At 45.6% G+C, this 27,540-nt stretch overlaps 2 protein-coding genes across 5 annotated transcripts in view; both read left to right on the top strand.

Moving 5' to 3' along the window:
* The window catches only part of LOC111143240 (inositol polyphosphate-5-phosphatase B), a 46,225-nt gene extending 40,918 nt beyond the window's left edge, over positions 1–5,307 (top strand). For all 3 annotated transcript variants that reach the window (XM_022496844.1, XM_022496845.1, XM_022496846.1), the window contains 5 exons: positions 480–593; positions 2,446–2,530; positions 2,892–3,019; positions 4,103–4,214; positions 4,463–5,307. In XM_022496844.1, the coding sequence (XP_022352552.1) occupies positions 480–593; positions 2,446–2,530; positions 2,892–3,019; positions 4,103–4,214; positions 4,463–4,578 (555 nt within the window). In that variant the 3' untranslated portion in view covers positions 4,579–5,307. The remainder of the gene's footprint in view (positions 1–479; positions 594–2,445; positions 2,531–2,891; positions 3,020–4,102; positions 4,215–4,462) is intronic.
* A 1,514-nt stretch (positions 5,308–6,821) lies between these two features.
* The window catches only part of LOC111143102 (metal regulatory transcription factor 1), a 36,433-nt gene continuing 15,714 nt past the window's right edge, over positions 6,822–27,540 (top strand). The window contains exons 1-5 of one of the 2 annotated variants that reach the window (XM_022496577.1): positions 6,822–6,887; positions 8,496–8,954; positions 23,483–23,721; positions 24,632–24,763; positions 27,320–27,393. In XM_022496577.1, coding sequence (XP_022352285.1) covers positions 8,547–8,954; positions 23,483–23,721; positions 24,632–24,763; positions 27,320–27,393 — 853 coding nt within the window. In that variant the 5' untranslated portion in view covers positions 6,822–6,887; positions 8,496–8,546. Of the gene's footprint in view, positions 6,888–8,495; positions 8,955–23,482; positions 23,722–24,631; positions 24,764–27,319; positions 27,394–27,540 lie in introns of those variants that run through there. The other variant, XM_022496578.1, reaches the window with a different exon arrangement.

Below are 27,540 nucleotides of genomic sequence, written 5' to 3'. Positions count from 1 at the left end.
CAGTGAAATGCTGTTGGCAGGATGTTTTTTCAAAGATGATGATGCATATTTCACCTGATTTATTGAAACTGCTTGTCATAACCCACTCCTCATTCTCAAAAATCACCTTCTGGTACCTTGATTGTGTCACCTAGTTTTGTTTTTTTGCCTGTACCGTGTTTGCTTAGGGGATGGAAGTGCATCCCTTCCTCTGCGGGTCTGCCGCCGCCCCCATTATCGGAGCCAGCCCATCAGAAGGTCCATGGGCGGGCCTTCGTGTTATGCTTTTTCTTTTTTTTTTTTTAAAGCTTTTATTTCTTTAGTTGACAGAGAGAGACACAGCTAGAGAGGAAACACAAGCAGGGGCAGAGGGAGAGGGAGAAGCAGGCTTCCTGCCGAGCAGGGAGTCTGATGCGGGGCTCAATCCCAGCACCCAGGGACAATGACCGGAGCTGAATGCCTGAGCCACCTAGGCACCTATGCTTTTTATTTCTTTTCAGACTTTGATGCCCCTACAGACTGAAGATGATGGGGTCCAGTTGGAGAACCCCTTGGGAATTCCCAAAGAGCTCTGTTTGATGGTTGATTACCTGTACCAAAATGCTGTCCAGCAGGTAGGTGGTGGTTAAGCAGTCAGACCTGATTGAGGCCAGACTGCCTTGGGGAAGAACATCAACCCCAAGAACTTCTGGTGTAGGAAGCTTTTACCCCAACAAATCTGTGGAAAGCTGTTGCTTCCCAAGAGAGTGAGTGGGGGACAGATATGGTCATGTTTCACACCCCCATGAGACCTTGCTATTACATAGAGCACTTGATTACCCCCAAGGGAAGCAGCCTGGCATAGGATGGCCTTCACGGCACAACATGTACCCTTCCCTGGCCTCTGGGGTCCTCCCAGTACAAAGCCATCTAGAGCCTTCTCAGGACGTGAGCCTGCTATCCTTTTGAGGAACTCTTGACAGTTTCTGGAAATGGGAGGGCCTAACTCCTTGTTAAGACAGACAGAGGCAGGAGACCAGATGGAGCCTCCAGGCCATGAGTCATGAGTCCTGATTTCTAGAGTGATTTGAGCCAGTTTCATGAGATCAGATCAGTCTGTATCACTGACTCATTCGTATAGGGAGACTAGTAGAAACTGTAGTCTACCAGAGCTCTACCGCTTGGGAGCAACATACATTCTTAACGACATGTCTTTTTACTCTACCCTCGCCCACATTTATTATTACAGTGTCCCCAAATACTATTCTAAGTGTTTAACGGCATTGCCTCAGTTTGTTCTCCTGATAGCTCTCAGATGAAGAACTGAGGTCCAGAAGGCTACGTAACTTGGTCAGGATCCCAAAGCTGATAACTAGGCAGGATGGGGATTTGAACCCAGGGAGTCTAGCTATAAGGTTACAATCTCACACAGAAGCCATGCTAATCTTCTCTGTGTTGTCCTAATTTTAGCGTATGTGCTGCCAAAGAGAGCACAAAAGTCACATTCTTATTTCTTTTTTTAAAGATTTTATTTATTTATTTGAGAGAGGGAACACAAGCAGGGGGGAGTGGGAAAGGGACAAGCAGGTCTCCTGCCGAGTGGGGAGCCTGATGCGGGACTCAACCCCAGGACCCTGGGATCATGACCTGAGCCAAAGGCAGATGCCCAGCGACTGAGCCACCCAGGCGCCCTGCAGAAGTCACATTCTTAAGTACTGTGCTAGTAGTCTACGTTCTCCATGGCGCTCCTTTCAAGTGTAACTTGAACAATACGTAGAATATTATTATTCACTTAAGTGGCATTAAGTCATTTAAGAAAACAAATGAATATAAAGCATGCTAGGACTAATGGAAATACCTTTATTTTACTTTACTTTATTTTATTTTTAAAGATTTAATTTATTTGACACAGAGAGATCACAAGTAGGCAGGGAGGCAGGCAGAGAGAGAGAGGAGGAAGCAGGCTCCCCACTAAGCAGAGAGCCCGATGCGGGGTTCGATCCCAGGACCCTGAGATCATGACCTGAGCCGAAGGCAGAGGCTTAACCCAGAGCCACCCAGGTGCCCCTGGAAATACCTTTATTGCCGTAATCTTTTTTTCACAAAGCAAGGTGGTGTCTTTTTTAGCTTTCTCCATCTTATAAATGATATATTTTCTTCACATTTTTCTTTTTCTGGTTAATCCTTCCACAACACTGCAGGAAACCGTTTTCAGTTTTCCCTTACTGTTGTGAGTAGTATTCCCTACCTATTGTTTTATAATAGATGTTTTATCACTTTAAAGACCTGTCATGGGACCATGCTTAGGAAGGCCGGCAGGATGAGATCGTCCCATCAGCCCTAACTTTTTCAGATTGTTTACCAGTTGATTCAAAGGCCTCGCTTCACTGCCCCTTTTTTGCACCTTGGTGGTGATCATATTTCTAGGTCAGGAGATCATGGCTGACTTTCTGAGAATGTAATTATTTGGTGACTTTTTTTTTGCAGGAAGATCTGTTCCAGCAGCCAGGCCTGAGGTCGGAATTTGAGCATATCAGGGACTGTTTGGATACTGGAATGATTGAAAGCCTCTGTATCCTCAGACATTTGTGCGTGCGTGCATGTGTATGTGTGAAAATGATTAAGAGGTGAGAGAAAAGAAAGAGTATGATTTTAAAGCTCGAAATCCTATCTTGTGTCCTCAGCTGTCATATTTTTCTTACTTAAAGTTTGCATAGAGAAGACTTTACAACTTTAATCCACCAATATAGCAGGAACTCAGGAGGGCCCAGCTAAGCTGACATACAGCTTGGCCCCTTCACCATGTCAGGCTGGCATCCTAGCTCTGAGCAGAGAGCCTTCCTGGGGAGGCAGCACGTCTGGCATGTGCTCACTCCTGGTCCTTTTCCTCACCACGGCATGGCATTGCCAGTTCCTTAACGATGGGCCAAAAGCCGCCAGCAATCATTCCGTAGCCGAAGCCTTGCTACTTTTCCTGGAGAGCCTGCCAGAGCCTGTCATCTGTTACAGCACCTACCATAACTGCCTGGAATGTTCTGGCAACTACACCGCGAGTAAACAGGTGAGGGGAAGTGTTGAGCATTCATGTACTGCAGCCCCGGGCCTCACAGGGCCTGAGGGAACAGAGTGGGCGCCGTTCCTCAAACACAGTGTCCTAGCAGCTCAGCTCCATAGCTCTCCTTCCCGAACCTGTTCTTCTTCTCACGTCCCCTCTTCTTTTAGTGGCTTCACCCTGAATTCCAGTGACTCAGCCCAGAAACCTGAGTCATTCCTGAGTTGTCCTCTGCTCACCTCCCCCATGCCCAGTTCCCTTGATCTGTCACCCGTCTTCCATTCTCGTCCACTCACCTTGGTTCTAAGCCCTGTGTTCAGGCTCTCCCTCTGCTCAGTTATTTCGCATACAGCCATTGGACCACACGCTCTAAAGCTCTCATCACGTCACTGTTGGTCAAAAACCACACTTGGCTCTCCATTGCAATGAATGATTTTCTTAAACAAATAGGCAAGACTTTTAACCGTCTGGCCTAATGGTTCTTCACACATGTAACAGGCCATGGTGGAATAATCTAGAAAACTTGCTAATAATACAGGTTCCAGAGCCTCACCCCACATCCACTGAATTGGAATCTCTTTTGGAATTTATCTTGTACAAGCCTCCTAAGAAATAATGATGACACACAGATAGTTGGAGTACTCATTGATTTCTAGCCTGATCCATCCCTCCAGGCTTAGCACTTGTTCAAGGGGCGTCCTGCTAAAATTGACTTCTCCGTGTATTCTCTCTCCTTATCTCATTGTGTTCCTTCTCTTGCATTTTTTTATACTTTCTTTTGCCCCAAATGCCCTAGACCTTACCTCTGCAGGTCCAATTTTGTCTTATATTCAAGACCCAACTTATAACGTCTTCTATTCCCATAAACCTTTTGAGAGCGCATAGTTAAGCTATTGAGCTCTAAATTCACAAAGCACTTGATCTGTGCTTCTCTTTTGACTCTTGTGCCAAGTGGTAAGTGATCGGGGTTTCCTGTGCACAGTCTTACTCATGTCCCTTGGATCATGTACTCAGCTCCTGGAACATAGCACATGTCTGACAAATGATTGAATGAATGAATGAAAAGACAAATCCCCATTCTCCCTCTTTCAGGTCATTTCTACCCTCCCTACATTCCACCAAAATGTCTTCAACTACTTGATGGCATTTCTGCGAGAACTGCTGAAAAAATCAGCAAAAAATCATTTGGATGAGAATATTCTAGGTAAGTAGTCAAGTTTCTGTGGGAAAGATCTCTGCATATTGAGAGACTCATTATGAGAAATGTGCTTGAGGAAGGTCCCAAGACCACTGCAATGGAACTAAAATCTCTAGCTCTGGGCCAAGTTTACCCTCACATAGTTTTTTCCCAAGCAGAAAAGAATGCTTTCGGGTACTCCTCCCAACTCAACAACACAAGAATAAGTAGTGTTTCTTTTGCTGAATCATTTGTCTTCTGTGTGTTTCATGCAGCTAGTATATTTGGCAGCTTACTGCTTCGAAACCCAGCTGGTCACCAAAAGCCTGACATGGCAGAGAAGAAGAAGGCTCAAGAATTTATTCACCTGTTCCTCTGCAACTCATCCTGAGCCTATCTCCTCTCCTCTTTTACTGGAAGCAGTCAATTACTAGCCCCACCTGTTTAAGATCAAGAACTACCACAACAAGATGTGAGGCGTCTTGGAAGCAAAAGCGGCAGCTGCCTATTTCCTGAGCCCTGACACCATCCCCCGCCCCACCATGGCTGTCACAGTCCTGTCACTCTGAGTTCTGAAGACATGGGGGAAATCTGCCACAATAAAACCGACTGTCAATGTTCAATTTCAGTTATTTAACACAGATCTCTCTATTTTTTTAAACTTTAAAGATTTTAAATAACTCTGTTTCTTGTGGTCACTCAGCCTGCCTTCAGGACATAGTGCCTTCCCTGTAGCTTGGGCTGGGCTCCCCTTGAACAGATATTTGAGCAAACTTTGGGGTCCTAAAGGGAGAATGAATTGGACAGCAAGAATGAGAGTGGAATCTGCTGGATAAACAGATCACAGCCACCCAGATGCTTCCAGGGCTCTAAGGACATGTGTATATGTATATAAAAACCCTACCCCCTTTCCTACTCAGATGTGGCTAAACAACTCTGGGGCTGGCCACTCAGCCTCTGAGGGCAATACAGTGGCTTGAAAATGAAGGTACCGAAGAAAGTGGTATTTGGGGAAACAAATGGAATTTTCTGGGTCAACAAATCCTCCGAACTGTATATGATGCATCCCCTCTCTCATATTATGTAATATATTTTAATGATAAATGTATTTTTAACAGTGGTTGTTTGTATGTTTTAATCTTTTTTTAAAAGATTTTATTTGAGAGAGAGACAGAGATAGTGACAGAGATAGAGAGTATGAGTGGGAAGGAGAGAGAGAAGCAGACTGCCCGCAGAGTGGGGAGCCCTACTCGGGGCTGGATTCCCGGACTGGGGGATCATGACCTGAGCCGAAGACAGATGCTTAACTGACTGAGCCGCCCAGGTGCCCTTTTTCTATCTCTTAAGAGATGGCTGCTGGACCTTTTGTGGCTTAAGTATTGGGGCAGCTGGTCAGGGGCCAAAGAGGCAGTTGTCTGGTGGGTAACAATCACTATTCATAGTTTTCAAGCAAGAGATGTACAGGCATGACCTGAACACCTTAACCCTAATCTAGTTTCAGAATTGTCCCACTCTGAATATTCTAGAGAAGTAGCTTATGGGAAAATCAGGCAGTGGCTGCTGGGAGGTTCTAACAGATGTAACAGGCATTGAAAAAAGATAGGAGGGGGCGCCTGGGTGGCACAGTTGGTTGAACATCTGACTTTTGGTTTTGGTTCAGATCGTGATCTCAGGGTTATAGGAGGAGCCCCACATCCGGCTCCTCACTCCTTGCTCATGGCGGAGTCGGCTTGAGATTCTCTCCCACTCCTTCTGCCTCTCCCACTCATGCTCCTTCTCTAAAATTTAAAAAAAAAATAAATTAAATTAAAAAAAAAAAGAATAAGGAAGGCACGTGCAAAGTCGCCTCTTGGGCCCTGGGACACCAACACTCCTTGGCAGAATGAAATTTGACTCAGATGCAGGCTGATAGGATGACAGCGCGGTCAAAATTAAAAAAGGAATGGCAAATAGGTGACGCTGACTGGCCATGTCGGGAGTCCCGTGGAAGCCGGCAGTCCTTAGCAGGGGAAAAGTTGGAACCGATAGCCTGGAAAGAAGTGAGAGTGAAGGAGTGAGGCGTCCCGTGATAGCGAGTGGGGGGCATGGTGGGAGTGGGGAGAGGCGGCGGCGTCCTCTGGCTGAGCTTGGTTCTGCCATTTGGATCCCATCTTCCTTTCTTGATCCCACCCGCTACGTTAACGTTGGTTGGTCCCAGCTTCCCCTCAACACTAGAGGTAGAAAGCCGGGAAGGTCACAGCATCGCAGGCTCCCCTTGAGTGTCCGAACTGGAATTAGGAGGGCTAACTGGGGTCCTTCCCGTTGCAGGTGGGGCTGCCAGGGGTAGGGCGGCAGGCGCAAGCCGGGCTGACGCTACTTTCCCCTAGTGGTTGTGGAGGTTTGACCCCCTTTCCTCGCGTCTGGCGCCACAACGCGGACGCGCCCGCATCCTGCAGACAGCGAACACCGAGGGGGCTTCTGAGCGCGGGCTCTCCGCGGCATCCCGCCCCGCCCCGCCCTTTCTGTTCGCCAATTGGAGGTTCGGGCTCCGCCCCCACACCGCCGAAACCAATTAGAAGCACCAAGGAGAGGCGTGGCCAATATCTCCTTCTTCCTCCGGAAAGCGGAAGCGGAAGTGACGTTTAGGGAAGGTGGGGGCAATCATGGTGCCGCTGGGGAGGGGAGAAGCTGCCGCTGCCGCCGTTGCCGGGAGCCGCGGAGGTAAAAGGCGAAACTAGACGCGGCCTGGGCTGGGGGCTTCCCGGGGGGTGCGGGATTTAGGCTCCCTCCTGAAGCATTTCTCAGTAGAGACCCCAGTCTGGTCACTATAAGGACCCCACCCCTCCTCCGTTTCCATAGGGATGGGTATCCAGCCCCCCTTCCCTGTTTCCATGGAGACCCGGACCCTGCCCCTCTTCGCCCGGCTTGGAGCCCCCCCAGCCTGTCTTCAGATTTTTCTGTGTAGCCCCGTCTGGGGGCTGTCCCAGTCAGGTTCCTTTTCCCAGCCTTCTCTCAAGGGTGCTCCGTTTGTACTCCTCGTATGCCACCCTCATACCTCCTGGTCTTGTTTGTTCCGGACAGTTGGTCTCCGCTTAGCCGCTGATGGTGCCAGGGAAGCCCTGTGGGGCCTCCGGTGCTCTTATCTTTCCTCAGATGCAGTGAAATGTGCATCTACCGGGTTGCGTAAGCCAGAGCAAGGGGTCGGGCCGGTTCCTCCCAGATCTGATCCCTTTGGCCTGTCTCTGCTAAATACCTGTCTAGCCGCCCCACTCCGTAAAGGTTCACTTTCTAACCCAGGGCAGAAGAGAACAAGTGCAAAGCCAGACTGAACACTAAAAGTGATGTGCTGATTATTTTTCAGTTCTGTTCTGCCTGCCAAAACTACATTTGTAGAACCTGTATGTTTGCAGCTAAAGGAAAGAGAACTAATCCAGAACAGGAAAGCTTCAGAAAATGTATCTTTCCAAGAGAGTGTGTCTTCCCAAGAGAGTATATCTGCAGGTCTTTAATTCATTTAGCTGACATCTCCTGAACTCTTGGTGTAATTGTATTGTGCTAGGGGCAATAGAAACGAAAATAAGATTCACCATTCCCTCACTGCAGAGAGCACACTATACAAGCATAGGTTCTAGTGGATACCACATTGTTTTAGAAGGTTAACAGATATAATGATCTTCATTGAATATGCCTGACTAGGGATCTGCCCTTCTACCCAGAAGCTGAAACATCTGTTCTAGGAAGGAGGGAATGAATTCACACTTGTTTTCCCTATAATAATCAGACATCGTGCCTTAACATACATTATCTCTTTCACTCTGTGTAATAACTTTGAGAGAAGTAACTACCAGATCCACCTTACTTATAAGAAAAATGGGACACAGAAAAGTTACTCAAGTAGTAAGTGGCAAAGCTGGGATTTGTGGGTAGATGATCCTGCCTCCAAAGTTCTACTTCCACAATAGACTGCACTGCCCCAGGGTCTAATCTGAAGGATATGTGACTGGAGTTTTCTTACTTTAAGACTTAAAACAACTCAGCCTTGAAGTAGTATGCCGTTTATCACCTTCAGGAATTGTTTGGTAGTAAGGCAGATTTGGAGGGTCTTCAGAACTACTTATTTCTTCAGTGTTTTGTTTTGTTTTAAGACATTGCTTATCCTTTAAAATGACTTGATGGTTTCAAAGTTAAATTAAAAAAAAAATTCTTCCCAGGGAAGATGATTTTCATTTACTTTGACCTGTTCTTCACGTGAGAGGAAAAATGAGTCTTGTGGTTGCTGAGGAGTTCCCTGGGTTTGACTCTAACTCTGGCTTTGTCCTATTATTGCAGACAGGTCATTATTTTTCCATTTCTCACAATTGGGCTGAGCACGATTGAACCATGGGGGAACACAGTCCAGACGACAACATCATCTATTTTGAAGCAGAGGAAGATGAGCTGACCCCCGATGACAAGATGCTCAGGTTTGTGGACAAAAACGGACTGGTGCCTTCCTCATCTGGAACTGTTTATGATAGGACAACTGTTCTCATTGAGCAGGACCCTGGCACTTTGGAGGATGAAGATGACGATGGACAGTGTGGAGAACACTTGCCTTTTCTAGTAGGGGGTGAAGAGGGCTTTCACCTAATAGATCATGAAGCAATGTCCCAGGGTTATGTGCAACACATTATTTCACCAGATCAGATTCATTTAACAATAAACCCTGGTTCCACGCCCATGCCAAGAAATATCGAAGGTGCAACTCTCACTCTGCAGTCGGAATGTCCAGAAACGAAACGTAAAGAAGTAAGTAAAACAGTGGGTGAGGGCCCAGTTTAGGTTTGGAGAAAAGTTCTTACCCAACTCGTGTTGGCAGTTTTAGCCGGGGAATAAAGGAGTTCCCGGAATGAGGACCTGCAGTGGCTTTACTTGTCAGCAACACATGTGCTTCACGTTTTGTTCTGACTGCTTTCTGGAACTTTTTAGTTTGTATGGCCACATTGAAATTTGGGAAAGCTAAATTATAATGTTTCAAATTTTCCTCCTCAGATCATAAATAAAATAGAAACCTCACTGAGGTAAGTCCTTGTTTTTGACGCTGAAATAACTAGATTTGGCTTGTTTCTGGGGTGTGGATAAATGATTTGTTTTGGAGATGAGTATCTGCTAGAGTAAGCTTTATTTTCATAGTGAATATTTGATGAATAATAAGGCCTTGCTGTCTTTCGTAAGAAATTCAGGCAAGAGACAGTAAATGAGAGTAGGTTATCTAAAATAAGTGTTCATGCTCGTACTTAGCAACGGCGAGTAAGGCAATGTATGTCACGATGGTTGGAAAACTGTAAAGCCTTGTACAAATTGTACCGGTGTGGTGATCATTAGCAGAATGAAAGATACCGTTTAAAGGTAGTGATAGACATTATCTAGGACTGATTACAGGTCCATTAGAAAAAAACAGATCACTGGTAGTCGCAGTGTTGGGGACTAAATGTAAAATGTTACCAAACAGACATAGGGTAAATCATTGAGCAAAGTATTTTTCTCTTATGCTGTAATTAAGGTCTTGGAATTGGAGAATTTTATTATTCGTGCCATATGACTTTTCCACTGCTAGCCATAGAATCTCAGAGCTGGAAGCAGCCTGAGAGAAACCATCTCGTCCTACCTCCCACCTCAGGCAGGAATTTCTCTACGGCATCTCTGACATGAGTTCATCCGGGGTCTGCTTGAACACTTGCAGAATGACGAGAGCATGGTGTTTCACCACTCAGCCTCCTTTATTTGTTGGCCAGCTCTGATTGTTAGAAAGGTTTCCTTGTATAGAGCCAAAAACCTGCCTTCCTGCAGCCGCTGCCCACCGGTTCCACCTTCCTGAACTACAGCAAGTTAAAACTTCCTGTGACAGTATAACAGATATTTAAAGATCATGGCTTTCTCTTTATCCTGTCTTGTATAGGCTGATCACCTTGATTTACTTAAATATTCCTCTGTGACATTCTTCACTAGTTTCTCATCAGTCTGGTCACCTTGGCTTATGTGAATTCCAGTTATCCAAAGTCGTCTTAAAATTCACAGTTGAGCACATTCTCCCAAATGTGAGGCAACCAGCACTGAGTACTGTGTGATTCTTACCTCCTAATCTGGAGACTCTCCTACAGTTGCATTATAGTTTGTATTTTATTAGCAGTGACATCATACTTACTCTTAGCTTGTACTTGGAAATCTCTAGACTAGTGATTCTTAACTGAGGGCAGTTTTGTTTCCCAAAAGACATTTAATAATGTGTGGAGCCATTTTTGGTCATCACACTGGGGAAGTGCCACTGGAATCCAGTGGGTGGAGGCCAGTGATCCTTTTAAACATTCAGCAATGTACAGGACAGCCTCCTGCAACAAAGAATGATCTGGCTCAAAATGTTGATTGGATGTTTTCCAATAAAACTTCATTTACAAAACAGGCAGTGGGCTAGAGTTGACCCACTGGCTGGAGTGCGCCTACTCCTGGACTAGAACACAGGGCTTAGGGAGTATTGAAAATAAGGATGGAAGGGTAGCAGATATGGGAGGCAGTGATAACATGCTAAGGGGTTTGGACTGTGTTCTGGAAATAGTGGGAAACCATTGAATGTGTCTGAGCCAAGGAGTGATGTGGTTAGAGTAGCACTTTAAGAAATCCTACTCTTGTAGCAGTGGTAGCTTGATTACCCAGTTAGGAGGTAGTTATAGTTTAGAATAGAGTTTCATTTGAGTCTGATGAAGGATAATGGCCTTGTAAGTGAAAAGAATCCAGAGCTTTTGTTGAACTGCAAGATAACTTTGTATATTATTGGCGTTTGAAGAACGAGCCATGAATTGGGTATGATTCAGTGGATTCATCCATTTTTCCAAGTATGTCGGGTTTCTTCTCTCTCTTAGCTCTGGGGCCACACAGAGGATTGTTGGAGCTTCAAGACTTGGATGTTGAGTAGCTAGAGTAAACCGTGGTAGGTGCATGAACAGAGGTCGTTTGACTGCCATGTCAGGCTGAGGAGAAAGTGGCGGACTCCGCTGCTGGCCTCACCATTTGGGAATAGTGAGATCATGAGAGGAATCAGGAAGAGGAGAAAGTTTGGTGGGCGACTGATGAGCTTCTTTGGAGTGTAGTGAATGTATAGTCCTTGAGGAAAAGTAAAGTGAACAAGTTGAGAAGCCCATTGGAAATGTGGATCTGAAGTTGAGAACTAGGTCAGGATTCCCCAAAGGTTCAAACCGTGCATGGGCGGTTTACTCAAGGGAGGAGTCAGAGTTGGTCTGCAAATGTAAAGGCTAAAAAGATAAAGAGGAACCAAAGATCACGTAGTCAAAGAGATGAGTGAAATTGGAATACAGTGTTGTGGAAGGCGAGGGAAGACTGTCAGGGAATGGGGCTGTTCTCTATGACCCTGCAGAGGGATTGACGGGCGGAAGAGAAGCCATTGGTTCTGCTCTCTGTCCATCGATCGCACCATGAGAAGACTTTCTGTAGAGCACTGGGGGCTGAAGCCAGATTTCCAGTGATGGAGAAGTGAGTGGGTGGTGAGGAAACCGGAGGCAGGAAGTGTCGTGTGTGTGTGTGTGTGTGTGTGTGTGTGTGTGTTTTACTATGGTATTTGGAGGAAGAGTGATGAGGTAGTAGCAACTCAAGGGGGATTGAATCATTTCTTTAGCACAGAAAATGTGAACATGGCTTAGAGCCTAAACTTTAAGCCATCCTCAGTTAATGATTACTATGTGAAAGTCTTTGAGAACAAATGTTTGGGAAACATTAAGTTAAATCGAGATAGAGGCTTATTACAGAATTTCTCAGAGCTTTTGATGTGTTAATAACTGCGAAGGAAGGAAATGCGGACTTCTCCAAATACTTTGAACTTGGGAAACCATTTTCAGGTGTCATTTCCAGAGTCGGTATTTTGTGGAAAGCATTTTGGGAAATGCTGATCTAGGCAGGAAAGGAGGAGATGGTAGGGAGGGAATGATATTATGCAATCACTTATATGAGCTGTTACTTTCTCACTCCGGGCTCCAGATCTTCCTTGACTCATGGTTTGGTTCTGTTTCAATAAACCAGTCAGCAGTTGAAAATATCATGGAAAGTGTGTTGTAGACACCTAACCTGTTGCTCTCATAGCTTTAGCCTAGCCTACCTTAAACGTGCTCAGAACTCTTACATTAGCCTGTAGTTGGGCAGAGTCATCTAACACAGCCAATTTTGTAATAAAGTGTTGACCCGCTTATGTAATTGATTGAATACTGTGCTGAAAGTGACAAACAGAATGGCCATATTGGTACAGAATGGCTAGAAGTATATTGGTTGTTTACCCTCATGATGATGGGGCTGACTGGGAACCACAGCTCCCTGCTAGTGCCCGGCAGAAAGTACACTGCCTCATACCGCTAGACCGGGAGGAATCCAGATTCACAGTCTGAAGTACAGTTTCTCCTGGATGTGTATCGCTTCCTTACCACTGTGCGGTTGAACCGCCATAATTTAGGGACTGTACTTGCAAGACTGGTTTACCATCCATTTATGGCTTCAGGTCTTGAACACCATGTTGAGTAGATAAGGTGAAGGGTACCATGAACACTTTGTTCAATCTCCTATGGATTTAGCTCGCTGTACTTTCATCCCACCGTATCGTTTCAGTCTGTTCGTGAAACCTACATGGAAGAGTCTAGAAACTTAAAAAAAATCAGTTGATATGGAGTTTGTTGGAGATGGAGGGAGACGTGTCAGTGGCTTTTAGTCTTTGAAAATGTTACTGAATGACCAGGCCTTCAGGAGACTTGCCTTCCTGAGGCACCATCTTGCCTTAGCTTTTGCTTCAACAGTGGTGGTGGTGGGGAGGCACTTAAATCCTTTTAATTGGCCTAAAGAGGGCAATGTTTATGACTGCTTGATAATAATACTCATGATTTCTGTACCCCCTCTTTTCCCCTTTTTTAAAACCCAGTGTTTTCCTTCCATCTCCATGTCCAGGTGTTACTCTTGAGAAATCAAATCATTTGATAACTAGTTAGTCTTCTTGGCTTCCCAAGCAGCTTATTTTCTGAGTCAGATTTTAGCCTGATTTTCCTGTTTACCCTGGATTGTTCTTTTGTTTCCTGTAGTGTGTAGTTGGCTTACCTGTTACTTCTCTTTTCCCCTTTTGCTTGTCTTGTGTAAAAATAAACCAACCAGAACTTGGCTACAGATACTGTCTTCTCCTCCTTCCGCAGGCCCACTGGTCATTCTGACTCTAATTTCTTGTATCTTCTTCTCATACTTGTTGTCTTAACCACCATCCACCTGCGGGTATCTTTGAGAAGTTTCCGATCAAAATACGTCATTCTACACAAGTCAGCATTCTAAAGGGGGTTGCTCCTTTAATGCCCTACTCTGGGTTTCTGAGCAGCTGTGTTTCCTTTCGTTGGTTCAGGCAGCCCATGATTTCCCAAACTTTCTTGCATCCCTCCCTTCGCGAGAACCTGCCAGGACTCTCCAGTTACCTGTTCATCCACCTCTGTACGAACCACACTGGTAAACATAATGTACCCCTGTGGCTAGCTGACCCTGCCACTTTTCTGCTCGATAGCTGGCCAGGAAGTATGAAGAAAGCCAGGAACCCTGTACCAGTTATTTCTTCACGAGGTGCCAAAGTATTCTGGTGCATTGACTGGAAAAGAATATCTTTTTTTTTTTTCTATCAAGAAGCACAGTTACAGAGGTGCTTTGTGAATTAGGCTGCTTGCTATATTAGTCAGGGACACTCCAAGAGGAGTTTTGTGGGTTTGTTTCCCCTTTAGTGTGACAAATTTTAAGTATAAGAATAAAGGGAGAATTTCGACTATGGTGTTTTGCAATCGCCCTTTACTTTGGGAGACCTAGTTCCAATTTCATTCCTCATTATCAGCCCCTCAGGCAGTGGAATGATCCACTCTGACAAACCTGGATATTGCTGACTCTCCCAGAGGGGAGCTACTTGCTTTTTAGTCTTTGCATACTGTGATTACATTTCTTCCTAGGCTCCCTTCTGAACTCCCACGGAATTGCTCTTGAGAACTAGGACTGTTGCTGCTTGAAATTCTGGTGTTAAGAAGCCATTCACTCTTTCCACAAGCTTTTACTTATGGAGTCCCTACTTTTGTCAGTGATCAGGAAGGACAGAGAAATAGTTCCTGCCCTGAAGGGCTGGGACTCCAGCAGGGAGACTGCCACGGGGAGAAGCCATCTCTGCACTTTCCCACATGTCTGTATGCATGGTGGTAGCTCTCCATAGCCGTGGGCACTTGCATCATTGAAGCCCCCTGGCCTGGAAGAGGGGCAGAGTGGTTTTGTGTACATACTGGTTTTAGAGCATGGTGCTGCAGGAATAAACAGGTCTCAAATTTACATTTTATATAAGCTGTACCTCTTGGTTATTGCTAACATTTTGGTAGTGTAGGACATTGGAGAAAGAGCCCGAATTTTAATGTTTTTCTCTTTTGAAAATCAAGCCTATTCTTGAAATTGTTTCTTCTGTGATGTGCAAAGGGATAATTTAGACTTAGGTTCCATCTTTGCTTTATTCTGTGTGGCCTTGGGCAAGCTGCTCTGTTTCCTCTTTTGTAAAATTGAAATAAAAATATCCCAGTTGCATTTTGTGAAGATTAGATGAGATTTATTCATATATAAATATACAGCAGTATGTGCATAAAACATTGAGCCCAGTGTCTGGCTCACCGTGGTGGTTCAGTGAATGCTCATTTACTCTCTCTTCCTCATGGGCCCACGGGTTCTTAAAGGAGGTTCAGAGGTAATCTCCTGTTTAAGAAGAGGTTAAAATGGCCTTTGTTAGGAACTCTTTGGGAAGCATTTTTTTTCTGAAAACAAGGAGACAGCCTGCAGAATTCCCCGTAACCCCTGATTAGCTGAGCTGTTATATTAATATCGCTGTGGAATGTGAACCTCTGTTTATAATCAGGACAACAAGTTTGTAGTCCTTTTGTGGGGTTCTGTGTGCACCAGCCCTTGCCACAGGTATTCCGTTCCCTTTGACTTCCCTAGCACCCGGCCACTGAAACTTACTCCCATCAGTGGGCAGTTGGAGCACCAGGCAAAAGATGGGGACTCATTAAAACAAAAAACAAAAAACCAACAAAAAAACCGCCACCTTTTTAATTGCGAGATAATTGACATGTAACATTTTATTAGTTTCAGATATACAACATAGTGATTCAGTATTTGTGCACACTGAAATGATCCCCACAGTAGGTCTTGTCACCACACATAGTTGCAGTTTTTTTTCTTACGGTGAGAACTTTTAAGACCTGTTCTCTCAGCAGCTTTCAGATGGCACCGTATGATACCATTACCTGCAGTCATCCTGCTGTGTGCTACATCCCCATGACTTAACTTGTTTTATAAGCTGAGGGCCCCTAGAACTAAGGATCGAGGACTCCAGATATGTCAGCTGTGGTGAGAGGGCCAGACAGCCAACATCTGCGGAGCGCCTGCACTTGGGGCTTCAGCATGGCTTGTATGTGATCTTCATAAGAATTTATGAAATAGGTACCGTAGCCCTCATTTTACAGATGAAGAAGACAGGCTTAGTGTAGCAGGTGATAGACATGAGGTTTGAACCAAGGATGTTCTGGATGCCAGAGCCTGTGCTGTTCTAACATAACACAGCACCTTTGTAAGGACAGAGGGGAGACTGAGCCACCAAGGCCTGTTAGCCCTGAAACGGGGCAGCAGGAAGGCGTTAGTTCTGCGAGTGTAAAAGGCTGAGGTGTGGGAAGTACTGTGTGACTCCAGCTCTGGTGGTAGGCAATGGGAGGCCTGTTGAAGAAACGAGGTCAGTCAAAGCTCTTAAATTTCCACTTTGAGGGGCGCCTGGGTGGCTCAGTGGGTTAAAGCATCTGCCTTTGGCTCGGGTCATGATCCCAGGGTCCTGGGATCGAGCCCTGTGTCGGGCTCTCTGCTCAGCAAGGAGCCTGCTCCCTCCTCTCTGCCTACTTGTGATCTCTGTCTGTCAAATAAATAAGATCTTTAAAGAAAAAATTTCTACTTTGAGCTCTGTGGTTGCACGTTGTACAGTAGAAGAAATGAGATCAGTGACAGCCTGGGAACAGAGTTGGTATCTGGGAGATGGGTGGGAAGTCTCCGGGTTGGGGAGGAGGATTGGGCAGCTCCAACAGCCATCAGGGCCAGGCCAGTTGTTGATTTGTGAGAATGTTCGTGCACTGGATGCTCAGGACCAGAGACTCCTCATCGAGTATGGGGCTGGTAAGGAGGGTCACGTTTAGTTCTCTAGGTCTCTCATTTCTTTTTCCTCCAGCAGAAACCCAGCCTTTTTTCCTTTCTGAAAAATTTTAAGCTTTTGTCTCTTGGAGTCTAGTGTTTAATTTTCTCATTTTTGCTTGTCTCATTTACCTTTCCTTCTCTGATTCTGTTGACTTAACCAGGCAGTCATCTTTGTTAAATATTTCTGTATGCTAGAACTACTCAGAACACCTTGTAAAGCAGTATCAGTTCTCTGAAAGCTCATGCTTATTGCCTATTATAACATTAGACCCCGTCCTCAGTGAGCCTACCCTGTGCACCTCCCCCCCACCTCGTGCTCTTTAGCTTAGTAATCAACAAGTGTTAGAGGTCACACAGGAAAGTTAAGGTGATGGCAAGTCTTCAGCTCTTTTAAAGAAATGCAGTCTTCATTATCCAGTGGAATCGTCAGTGACATTAGGTCCATCTTATACACAATGCTAGTTAATTTTGAAGGTGAATTATGTGTCACCTCTTTCTTTAGATTCAGCTTGAGCATAACTTCTTTTGAGAAACCTTTCTCAGTGGCTCCCACGTCTAAGTTAGATTCTTTTCCCCTGTACTTCTGTTCTCACATCCATTATCAGCCCAACTTCTCATACCATATTGGTCTTGTCTCTCTGTTTGATTCTCCTTCTGACATTGAGCTCTTTGAGAGCATGGACTGGTTTTGCTGTATGCCTAGAACCTTGGACAGTATAATCCCTGAGACATTATTTTTTGAAAGCATGATAAACCTTACTTGTATTTAAATATACCGTGTGTTGCAATACCTCTTCTCTGTAACCGTGAAAACTTACATGTTTTTTGCAACTTCCTGTTCCGATCCAGTTTGAGGAGGTTTAGTTTTCCCTTTTGTGAAATGTGGTGCTATTTAAAAATGATTCTGAAGGACCCAGAATAATGACTTTCATTTATAGCCTCCCTCCTGATGGGGTAAGAGATTACTTGTCTGTTCAGCATATTAGCAGGGAGCAGGCATTGGCTTTGTCAGTGGGCCCATCTCCCCAACCTTGAAACACAAATACCTTGGCCCGTCTCCCCAACCTTGAAACACAGATACCTTCCCCAGTCTGTGTCCTCTCCCAACTCTCTCTCCTCTCTATCTCCTCAGGTTCCTTGAAAGAGTGGTTATATTCATGGTCTTTAGTTCCTTGCTTTCCCCCAACTATTCAGCCTGTTACATTTTGGCTTCTGGTCCCACCCTTCCAGTGAAGCTAATCTTGCTGGGGGGGGGGGTGGGCTTATGATCTAGTGAGTCAGGCGAACCCAAAAAATGCTTCAGTAGTCATCTCCGCTGCATTTGACTAGTTGACCATCCTTCCTTTGTCATTTGTCACCCTTTGTCACTACTTTCCTCAACTTTAAGTCCTGCTGGTTTGTTTGTGTTTGTGTTTGTGTTATCATTCCTTCATTCATTCAACAAATGTGAATGTGGTGCCACTCCTCCACAAGGCCAGCCTCTGAGGCTGTGACCAGCACAGATAAAGGCCCTGCTCTCCTGGAGCCTGCAATCCACCAGGCGGGTAGCCATTCCTGCATTTAAATCAACAAGTGGTTATTTAGAGCCTCATGTTCTCCACCTACTGCTGTGCCCCCCAACTAAAGAGGTAATGATGTCAAGCAGTTCCTTGAGGAAGGAACTTTTAATGGAAGCTTGAGGTGGCCAAGTGGAAATCCTGGACAGCGGTAGGGGTTGGCAGGGCAGGGAGACAGGGAGGGGTAGTTAATGATTGATTGCACTGTTCTTAAAAAGTGATCAGCGCAGTCGCTTCTTAGGAATGAGAGTCTGCTCTCATCAGCCGCCGTCGTTGACGTGCTCCGATGGAGACACACTACTCCTTTATTGCAGCTTCTCCTTCCTGGTCAGTGACTATTTTGAAATCTCTGCCTGGCAGAACTAGAGAGGTTTTCAGTCTTGATGGGAAATCAGGATATAGGCATGAGAGAATAGTTAATAATACAGGCTAAGTGCCACAAGGGAGGTATAGTTTAATATGATTGGAATTCAGAGAAGGGCACTGTCACTTCCATGTGTGTTGATCCTGGAGCACCTTGGAGGTAGTGAGGCCTGAATGGAAGGGAGAGAGAGACTCAGAAAAGCAGAGAAGGAAGCAGGCATTTCCAGCAGAGAGAACAGGTAGAGAGCAGAGGCAGGTGAGTGGGGATTCGTTGTGGTGATTAGGGGAAGGGGGTCCTGTTGCCTCTAGGCTCAGATAGAGCCTCCTGCTGGGCTAGTAGTGGAGTCACGTGGGGTCATGTGGGGGAAGGTGGAAGAGGACCTGTGGAGGGGTGACTTGACTATCAGGCAAAGGGACGTTAGCATCTGAGCATAGAGGTGGCATGTGGAGAATACCCTTTTAGAACAAATCTGGGAACAGTTGGCTTCAGACCTAGGCAGTAAGACACGAGAACACCTGGACTGGTGGATCAGTCATTCAGTTCAGCAAATGTTGACGGAGCACCTCCTGTGTAGCGACGGGAAGGCTCCCGAACAAAAAGTGAGCGAGCACTTGTGCAAGATTGTGTTGGGGGTTGGACAGATGAGACAGAGTGTGAGGGGAGGTGGGAGGAGTCAGGGCTCCTCCTTTCCCCACACCCACAGGTTTTAGGGTTTGGCAGACTATGGCCCACAGGCCAAAGTGTCCAGATGCCTGTGTGTGTAGAATGGTTTTTACAGTTTTTTTTTTTTTTAAAGATGTTATTTATTTGATAGAGATCACAGGTAGGCAGAGAGGCAAGCAGAGAGAGAGGAGGAAGCAGGCTCCCTGCTGAGCAGAGAGCCCGATGCAGGGCTTGATCCCAGGACCCTGGGATCATGACCTGAGCTAAAGGCAGAGGCTTTAACCCACTGAGCCACCCAGGCGCCCCTGGTTTTTACATTTTTAAATGATCTGTTTTAAATCAGAAGAAGAATGGTATTTCATGATATATGAAAAGTATATGAAATTCAAATCCCACTGTCCATAAATAAAGTTTTTCTGGAGCACAGCCTGGCTTGTCCATTCGTACATTGTTTATGGCTACTTTCACATAGTAGCAGCAGGGTCGAGTGGTTGGAACAGAGTCTGCATGGCCCACAAAGCCTTAAATATGTACCATTTGGCCGTTTATAGATACCTTGTATGCCCTTGGACATACCTGGCCTTACCTCAGTCCCTCTCGGTTCTCAAGCTAACTGTGCCTCTTCCCATCTGAGGCTTTTCCCTCCACCAGCCTTTTTTTTTTTTTTTTTTTTTTTTTTTTAAAGATTTTATTTATTTATTTGTCAGAGAGAGAGAGAGGGAGAGAGAGCAAGCACAGGCAGACAGAATGGCAGGCAGAGGCAGAGGGAGAAGCAGGCTCCCTGATGAGCAAGGAGCCCGATGTGGGACTCGATCCCAGCACGCTGGGATCATGACCTGAGCCGAAGGCAGCTGCTTAACCAACTGAGCCACCCAGGCGTCCCCCTCCACCAGCCTTTTAAATACCCTTCTCTTCTTTATATTCCTCTCAGGTCCTCAGCTCTTCTTTTTTCCCAGGACCTTTCTCCTTCCAAATGTGCTCAGGACCTACCCTACTCAAAAAAAAGGAAAAGAAAAAAAGAAAGAAGGAAAAGAAGGAAATGGGCATCAGCTCAGAAGTCCACTCTTGCTCCTGCTGTCCATCTCTCATGTCTGCCTCCCGTTCACCATCGATTTATTCACCTTCTCCCAGACTTCAGGCCCCAGTAGTCCGTGAAAACTAGACTTGCTAAGCCATTAGTGATTCCTAGCGCTGGATCCAGGAGTTTCCTCAGTCATGTCTTCCTTACTTTCTCGGACATTTCATGTCTTGATCATTCTTCTTCCCTGAGATTCTTTCTCTGTTGGCTTCTGTGCCATCATTGTCCTTGGCGACTCTTCCTGTTTTCCCCGCCCCTCTCCCCACTCACCCGTAGTGGCTTCTCTTCTTTTACCAGCACCTTATGCATTGGTGACTTACTGAGGTTTAGCCTTTGTCCTCTTTCAAGAGCTGTTATTTTATTGTGTGCCTGTGATATTCCTGTCACTATGTTTAAATGCTTTCTGCAGATTATTCCTGATCCTTACAACAAACCTAAAAAGATAGGTTCCTTCATGTTATAAATAAGGAAAGTGAGGCTTAGTATGCTTAAGTAATTTTCCCAAGATTACACAATAAGTGGCAGAACCCGAGCCTGCTTTGGTATATAGGTAAAGTCAGCTCTGTGTACCGATGACTCCTGCCGTAGGCTTTCCTTTCAGCTTCCAGCCTGTATGTCTATCTACTAGAAGTTTCTACCTGGAAGTCCTGGCAGCACTTCACAGCCAACTCATCACCTCTTCTCCACCCTCCATCCAGCCCCACCTTGGTGGCGTGACCATCTGTTTAGTCATCCAGGCCATGCTCTTGACCTCGACTTTGCCTCCCCCTAACCCCTTCCGCTCCTCAGTACCCAGTTTCCACTACGGCCAGTCATTCCTCCCCCTTTAATTTCTCTGGAATTCATCTTTCATACTGTCCATGCTCACTTCTCCGTTGAGGTTCTTCTTATCCTCCTCCTGGACTATTATTCTTCTTCCCAGTCTCTTTACCTTTTTCTGTTCTTTTACCCTTCCAGTCCATCTTCCACCAGGCTACCAGAAGGATCTCTCCTAAACTGCAGATCTGATATGTTGCTCTCTTGGTTGAAATCTGTTGGTGAGCCCCCATTGTTCTATTCTTCTATTCCATGGCTTGACTAAGGAGGCCTCACCTTATTTTTCTAGATTCTTCTCCTTCTAGCCTCTTACATGCTGCAGGTATGTTTGTGGTTCCCTGTACCAGCACACCTATTCTTCTTTCCATGCAGTTCCCAAGGTGTCACCTCTTTGTTTTTTATCTGAGAGGGGGTTGCAGAGGGAGAGGGAGAAGCAGACTCCTGACCCAGCAGCGAGCCCAATATGGGGCTCAATCTCACATCCCTGAGATCATGACTTGAGCTGAAGTCAGATGTGTAACCTACTGAGCCACCCAGGTGCCCTGTGTCCCCGCACTTTTTAGAATGTTCCTCTCTTCCTGGTTTATCTGCAGAACACGTTTTCAGTTTACCCCTAAAACAGGCAACTGGGAAAAAAAAAAAAAACAACCCACTTCAGAGAGAGGACCTCAGCTTCTGAACCTTTACCACTCCCAGTCTTTCCAAGAAGGGTTAGGTTTCCCCTTTTTATATTCCCCAGCCCCCTTGGGCAAATACCTGTTGTCCGGCTCGGCACAGTTTGTAATAATTCGTGCACATCCGCCTCCTAAAAATTGGCACTCCTTAAAAGCAGCGATTTTTGTCTGGTTCCTTTGTCTGGGACCTGCTAGTTCAGTAACTGAGCAAGGAGTACTAACGGTGTAGCTGGAGATGCGGACTGAGGCTTTGGAGCAAGATCGGGTCAGAGGATGGAGATGTGGGTGAAAGCTGAAGAGTAGACTGTGCTAGCACCCTGGTGTGTACGGCATCACGTCTCTTACCGCGGGGTCTCACAAATGTTTGATCTCATTTCATTCCACTCTATAGCACTGTGAGACAGGCGGGGCACGCATTAATATTCATTTGAGGGGCGCCTGGGTGGCTCAGTGGGTTAAAGCCTCTGCCTTTGTTTCAGGTCATGATCTCGGGGTCCTGGGATCGAGCCCCGCATCGGGCTCTCTGCTCAGCAGGGAGCCTGCTTCCCCCGCTCTTTCTCTGCCTGCCTCTCTGCCTCCTTGTGATCTCTCTCTCTGTCAAATAAATAAATAAAATCTTTAAAAAAAAATACTCATTTGAGAAATAAAGGACTGAGGCTCAGCAAAGCAGAATGACCTGCTGAAGGTCTTGAACATAAGTGCCAGAAATTCAGTCTCCTCCAGCCACATCTGAAGCTGCTTCCCACTGCACGGGGGCAGGCTGGGGAGGGTCTGGAGGGGAGTGATAAGTTCCAGAATAAACCTACGTATCACTGGGAAGGGAAAGGCGTGGCTCAGAGGAGGAGAAGAAGATAAAGAGAGCCGTGTGGAATTGCTGTGCTGTGAAGGACAGGTTTTCGGGAGGGGAGGGCGATGGGAGAGGTTTGCAAATAAGGGAAGGCAAATGGCGAAGGATGGAAGGGTTTGGCCACTGGGAAGTGCAAGAGAATAATTTCATGCAGTGAAAGCAGCTTGCCAAGTTGTTAAGGAGTATGTGGGCATTGAGGGAGATGGAGGCACACATGTATACCACCCTCTCAAGAAGTTTGGCGGTGAAAGTGAAACCGAGAGGCTGGCATTTTGAGAAATGTCATATACCAGCAAATACTCTGAGAAATTCATAATACAGTATTTTCATTTCGTGGACTTGAAACTTTGCAGTGGAAGCTATGTTGGGAGATACTGCTTGATGACTGAGTATATCAGTGTCAGGGTGGTTTAGACCCAGTTTAACATTGGTCAGTTCCAGTCAAGGTGGGCTGCCATAAGGCAGGGTTGTTTAATCAAGCCTGAAAACAAAGCCAAGGGATGCCTGTGGGGTGCAGTCACTCAAGCATCCAGCTCAGCCCTTGTTTTGGGCTCAGGTTATGATCTCAGGGTCATGTGATCTCAGGGTCATGAGATCGAGCCCTACAGCAGGCTCCGTGCTCAGCGTGGAGTCTGCTTAAGACTCTCTCTGTCCCCACCCCCTGCACACACAGTCTGAGTCTCTCTTTCTCTTTCTAAAATAAAGAAACCTTAAAAAAAAAAAAAAAAAGCAAAATGTTATTTTGATATAGGTGATTGAGACAGTATGGACCCACCTTTAGATGCCAGACATATACTAGAGTCTGAAAACCCCTTTATTATATTCATTTAGAATATTCATCTGCCTATAGGCTTATCTCATCCTTATGACTTACCTTTTGTTCTGGCGTGATTCGATCAAGGGGAAGATTCCCTTGCTTTGTTGCTAGAGGTGGTTTTCTGTGCTTATGATAGGAGCCTCAGTGTGTCGTCCACATTTCTTGGGAGCCAGACTCTGGGAGGAGTTAGGCGTTGGGCAGGTCTTTCGTCCTGTTGATGAGGTGTCCTTTGTCTGCCAGGTAAAGCGGTACCAGTGCACCTTTGAGGGCTGTCCCCGCACCTACAGCACAGCAGGCAACCTGCGCACCCATCAGAAGACTCACCGAGGAGAGTACACGTTTGTCTGCAATCAGGAGGGCTGTGGCAAGGCCTTCCTCACCTCCTACAGCCTCAGGATCCATGTGCGAGTGCACACGAAGGAGAAGCCATTTGAGTGCGACGTGCAGGGCTGTGAGAAGGCGTTCAACACGCTGTACAGGTCGGCCTCTCCTCCGGCCCCTGCCCTTGTGATTACAGAGTCCTCTCCTTGCCCAGTGCAGATGGGCGCTTCTAGCGCTCAAAAGGGCACAGCTGGGGGGGCGCCTGGGGGGCTCAGTCCATTAAGCATCCAACTTTTGGTCTCAGCTCAGATCTTGATCTCGGGTCCGTGAGTGCAAGCCCTGTGCTGGGCTTTGCGCTGGGTGTGGCACCTACTTAAAAAAATTAAAAAATGAAATGCACAGCTGTGCTCTCCCAACTGTTTAAAATTCGCTGGAGGAACTTGTTACTTAAAGATTGACCTATATGGGGTTGGTTAAAAAGGATAGTACATTTTATATTCAGATTTGCCTCTCCCGGAGTGACATATTGGCCTGGGGATTTTAATACTTGCACTGTTGCTTCCCCTTGGCTCAGGATCTTGTCCAAAGGCTTCTGTCATTTTCTTTCCTTCATCACCTTGAAGTTAACTTCTTTCTACCACACTTTGGCCAGTTCTCTTTTACGCTGTTTGTATCAGGAGACTCCTGTTAGTCTTCAACTTTGGCAAGATCTAACACTTAGGAAGCACTCACCCTGCGCTAAGCACTGTTCTGAGTGCGAATCCTCACAGCGCTGATAGTAAGCAGAAGCGGAGAGGTTCTGTAACTGTTTGGAGGGCCCCACCCAGTAGGAAGTGGGACCAGGATTTGAGTCCTAGGCAGTTTGGCTGTACAGTCACACTCCTACCACTAGGCTACATACTTCTCTGAATTTCTCTTCAAGCAAGAAAACTGGGGATACTAGTATATTAAGGTTATAGAGTTCTTACGCCCTGGATCCTGAAGCACGTTAAGCTGACGGGGGTGGGGAGGCTCTGTCCTACATTATGCAAATGCCGGAGGGACTTTGTCTCTTGGGCTGTCTCTCAGGCTGAAAGCACATCAGAGGCTTCACACAGGGAAAACGTTTAACTGTGAATCCGAAGGCTGCAGCAAGTACTTCACCACACTCAGCGATCTGAGGAAGCACATCCGAACCCATACAGGAGAAAAGCCATTTCGGTGAGTCGAACTGCTCTCTGTTTGTCGCTGACCAGGTTGCAGCTGGATGTCTCCATGGGCACTGACATTTTTCGAAGCAGAAAGAAAATTCCCTCTGCTAGTTCTTTGGCGGCCACAACCGACTCCTGCATACAGGAGGGAGTGGTGATGGATTCTAAGAGCATCCTTACTCGGGACCCTAGTGATGGCCTTTCTGCCTCAGGCTTTACCTTTCTCAACAGGCATTTCTTGAAACTCACTGCGAGGCACTTCTTTGGTGCTAGAGAAATACTAAGACACATGCTCTTCTTTTGGGAACGTAGTCTGGTGAGAAAGTAATAAGTAACAGTATGAGAACAAGGTGCATAGATGACTTCAAGCACACTGGAAAGGAGAGCTACCTAAATATCTAGGTGGGTAGAGGAGGAGATGAGAGGGGAGATGAAGGGTAAGAATGCAGATTTTTTATTTTGTTGCATGTTTAGTTGTTGCCTTGTAATGCGTCTGTATACACACATATAGGAGCAACCATTTTTGTTTGAATTTCAGTCTATATATACGTGTGCCCATGTGTATATTGAACACATCCACGTGTAAATGTGTATGTAACCCTGAAGGAAGGATGTGTATCATCTACCTTCTTCTCCGCTCACAGCATAGGGTGTGGTTCTGGGCATTCAGTAGGGGTTCAAAAACATTTTCAACAAATGTTCAAATTTTGAACAAAATGATTATATGACATTTTAAAAATAAGATAATCAGCTTGTAAGGATTCTCCCTAAGTACAGTATAGATGTATTACTGAAAATTGCTCATAAACATTGTCTCTGAAGTGTGGCAGGAGAGACTGCTGTTACATACATGGCATCACAATGCTACCTTTCCTCTCTCAAGTCACTCATCTCATCAGCATCCTTAGAATTTGCCCTTGTCTTCAGGGGCAGTCAACTATTTTTTTCTTTTTAAGATTTTATTTATTTACTTGACAGAGTAAGAGAGCACAGCCAGGGGGAACAGCAGAGGGAGAGGGAGAAGCAGACACCCCACCAAGCAGGGAGCCCAGTGCGGGACTCGATGCCAGGACCTTGAGACATGACCTGAGCCGAAGGCAGATGCCCAACCATCTGAGCCACCCAGGCCCCGCATGGGGCAGTCAACTTTTTTTTTTTTTTTTTTAAGATTTTATTTATTTGTCAGAGAGAGAGTACACACAAGCAGGCAGAGAGGCAAGCAGAGAGAGAGGAGGAAGCAAGCTCCCTGCCAAGCAAGGAGCCCGATGTGGGACTCAATCCCAGGACCCCAGGATCATGACCTGAGCTGAAGGCAGCTGCTTAACCAACTGAGCCACCCAGGCGTCCCAGGGCAGTCAACTCTTAAACATCAACTGAATGGAATTGTGTTCGAAAATTTAAGTTTCATTCCTGAGTCCTAGCCCCTCTAAGGGCAAGAGTATTTAGTTAGTTAGTTAGTAAGTAAGTAAGTAAGTAAGCTATATGCCCAACATGGGGCTTGAACTCACAACCCCGAGATCAAGAGTCGCATGCTCTACCTATTGAGCCAGCCAGGCACCCCTAAAAGCAAGAGTATTTAGATTCTAGTTGGTTACTCTCCAGATTCTGGGAAGCTTGGGTTACTTTTTCCCCCATAGGGCTGTTGAGGGGACTCTTAATTTTTATTCAATCACATGCATTTTTGTGATGATTGAAACTGCTAATTTTTCTTGAATATTAGATGGGAATTTAGACACATGATTATATATAATTAAGAAGTAAAATGCTCCAGAGAAGCTTTCTCTTTAAAGAAAGAAAATATTTTGGCTTACAAGAAAATGCATTCATTCATATAAATAGTTAACTGAATGCCTGCTGTGTGGAAGAACTACATCAGATAGAGAGGACTACTTGGACCCTGCCCTCAAAGAGTTTCTAATCTAGAACAGATAACGAATGTATACCCTTAAAGATAAAATAAGATTGGAAAGGACAGGTGTGGTAAAAGAAACACAGAGATAAGTACCTCAGGAGTTCTCAGGAGGGAGAGATTACTTATAGCTCTGGTTATCAAGAAAGTAAAAGAGAAAAGTAGATCTTGACACTGAAGATTATAAATAAATCATTATGGCCATTATACATGACATATTATGTGGTCAGAGTAATTGGGACTGATTTTGTTTTAGTGTTGTGTTTTAGGCTTCCTGCCTGTGTGAGAGCTCCTGTACCCACCATTGACATTCCTAGTATTCCACTGGTAGTAGATTTTCTGTATCAGCTCTGATCAGCAATAGAATTCTGTTAAGTAATTCATCAAAAGGCTTTCATTGTCAGAGCTCTCAACAGGTGACTTACTTGTAGGACAAGAAATATTTATCCTGGACCATCAGTTTCCTCTATTCCCAGATCCGTCACTTTTTCCAGCGACCTGTCTTCATTTCCCATCTCTAAAATAAATTTCCTCGATCAGATCTCTGTGTTCTGAACATGTGTTTTAGTTTGAGCTTGTATTTATAAGAGATGTTGAAGATAAAAGACCTATTTCCCATATGACTGCTGTTTCTTTTTGCTTAAACAACTTCCTTAGGTGTGATCATGATGGCTGTGGGAAAGCATTTGCAGCGAGCCACCACCTTAAAACTCACGTCCGTACACATACTGGTGAGTTTAGGCTGATTTGTAGTTTTTCTTTTAACCTTCGTCAAGCCAGTAAATATCTGTGTTTCTCTTGGGACCTGTAGAGCTTCCTGGACGGAGCAAACCTAATCAGCTTAGCCTTCACCTATAATGTTTGAGTTTCTTTCAGAG

The sequence above is a fragment of the Enhydra lutris genome, unplaced genomic scaffold (genome assembly GCF_002288905.1).
Source record: "Enhydra lutris kenyoni isolate GAN:26980312 unplaced genomic scaffold, ASM228890v2 scaffoldscaffold9, whole genome shotgun sequence".
Taxonomy (NCBI): Eukaryota; Metazoa; Chordata; class Mammalia; order Carnivora; family Mustelidae; genus Enhydra; species Enhydra lutris.
The sequence above is the reverse complement of the archived record's forward strand: the minus strand, read 5'-3'. Positions and strand labels throughout refer to the sequence as shown.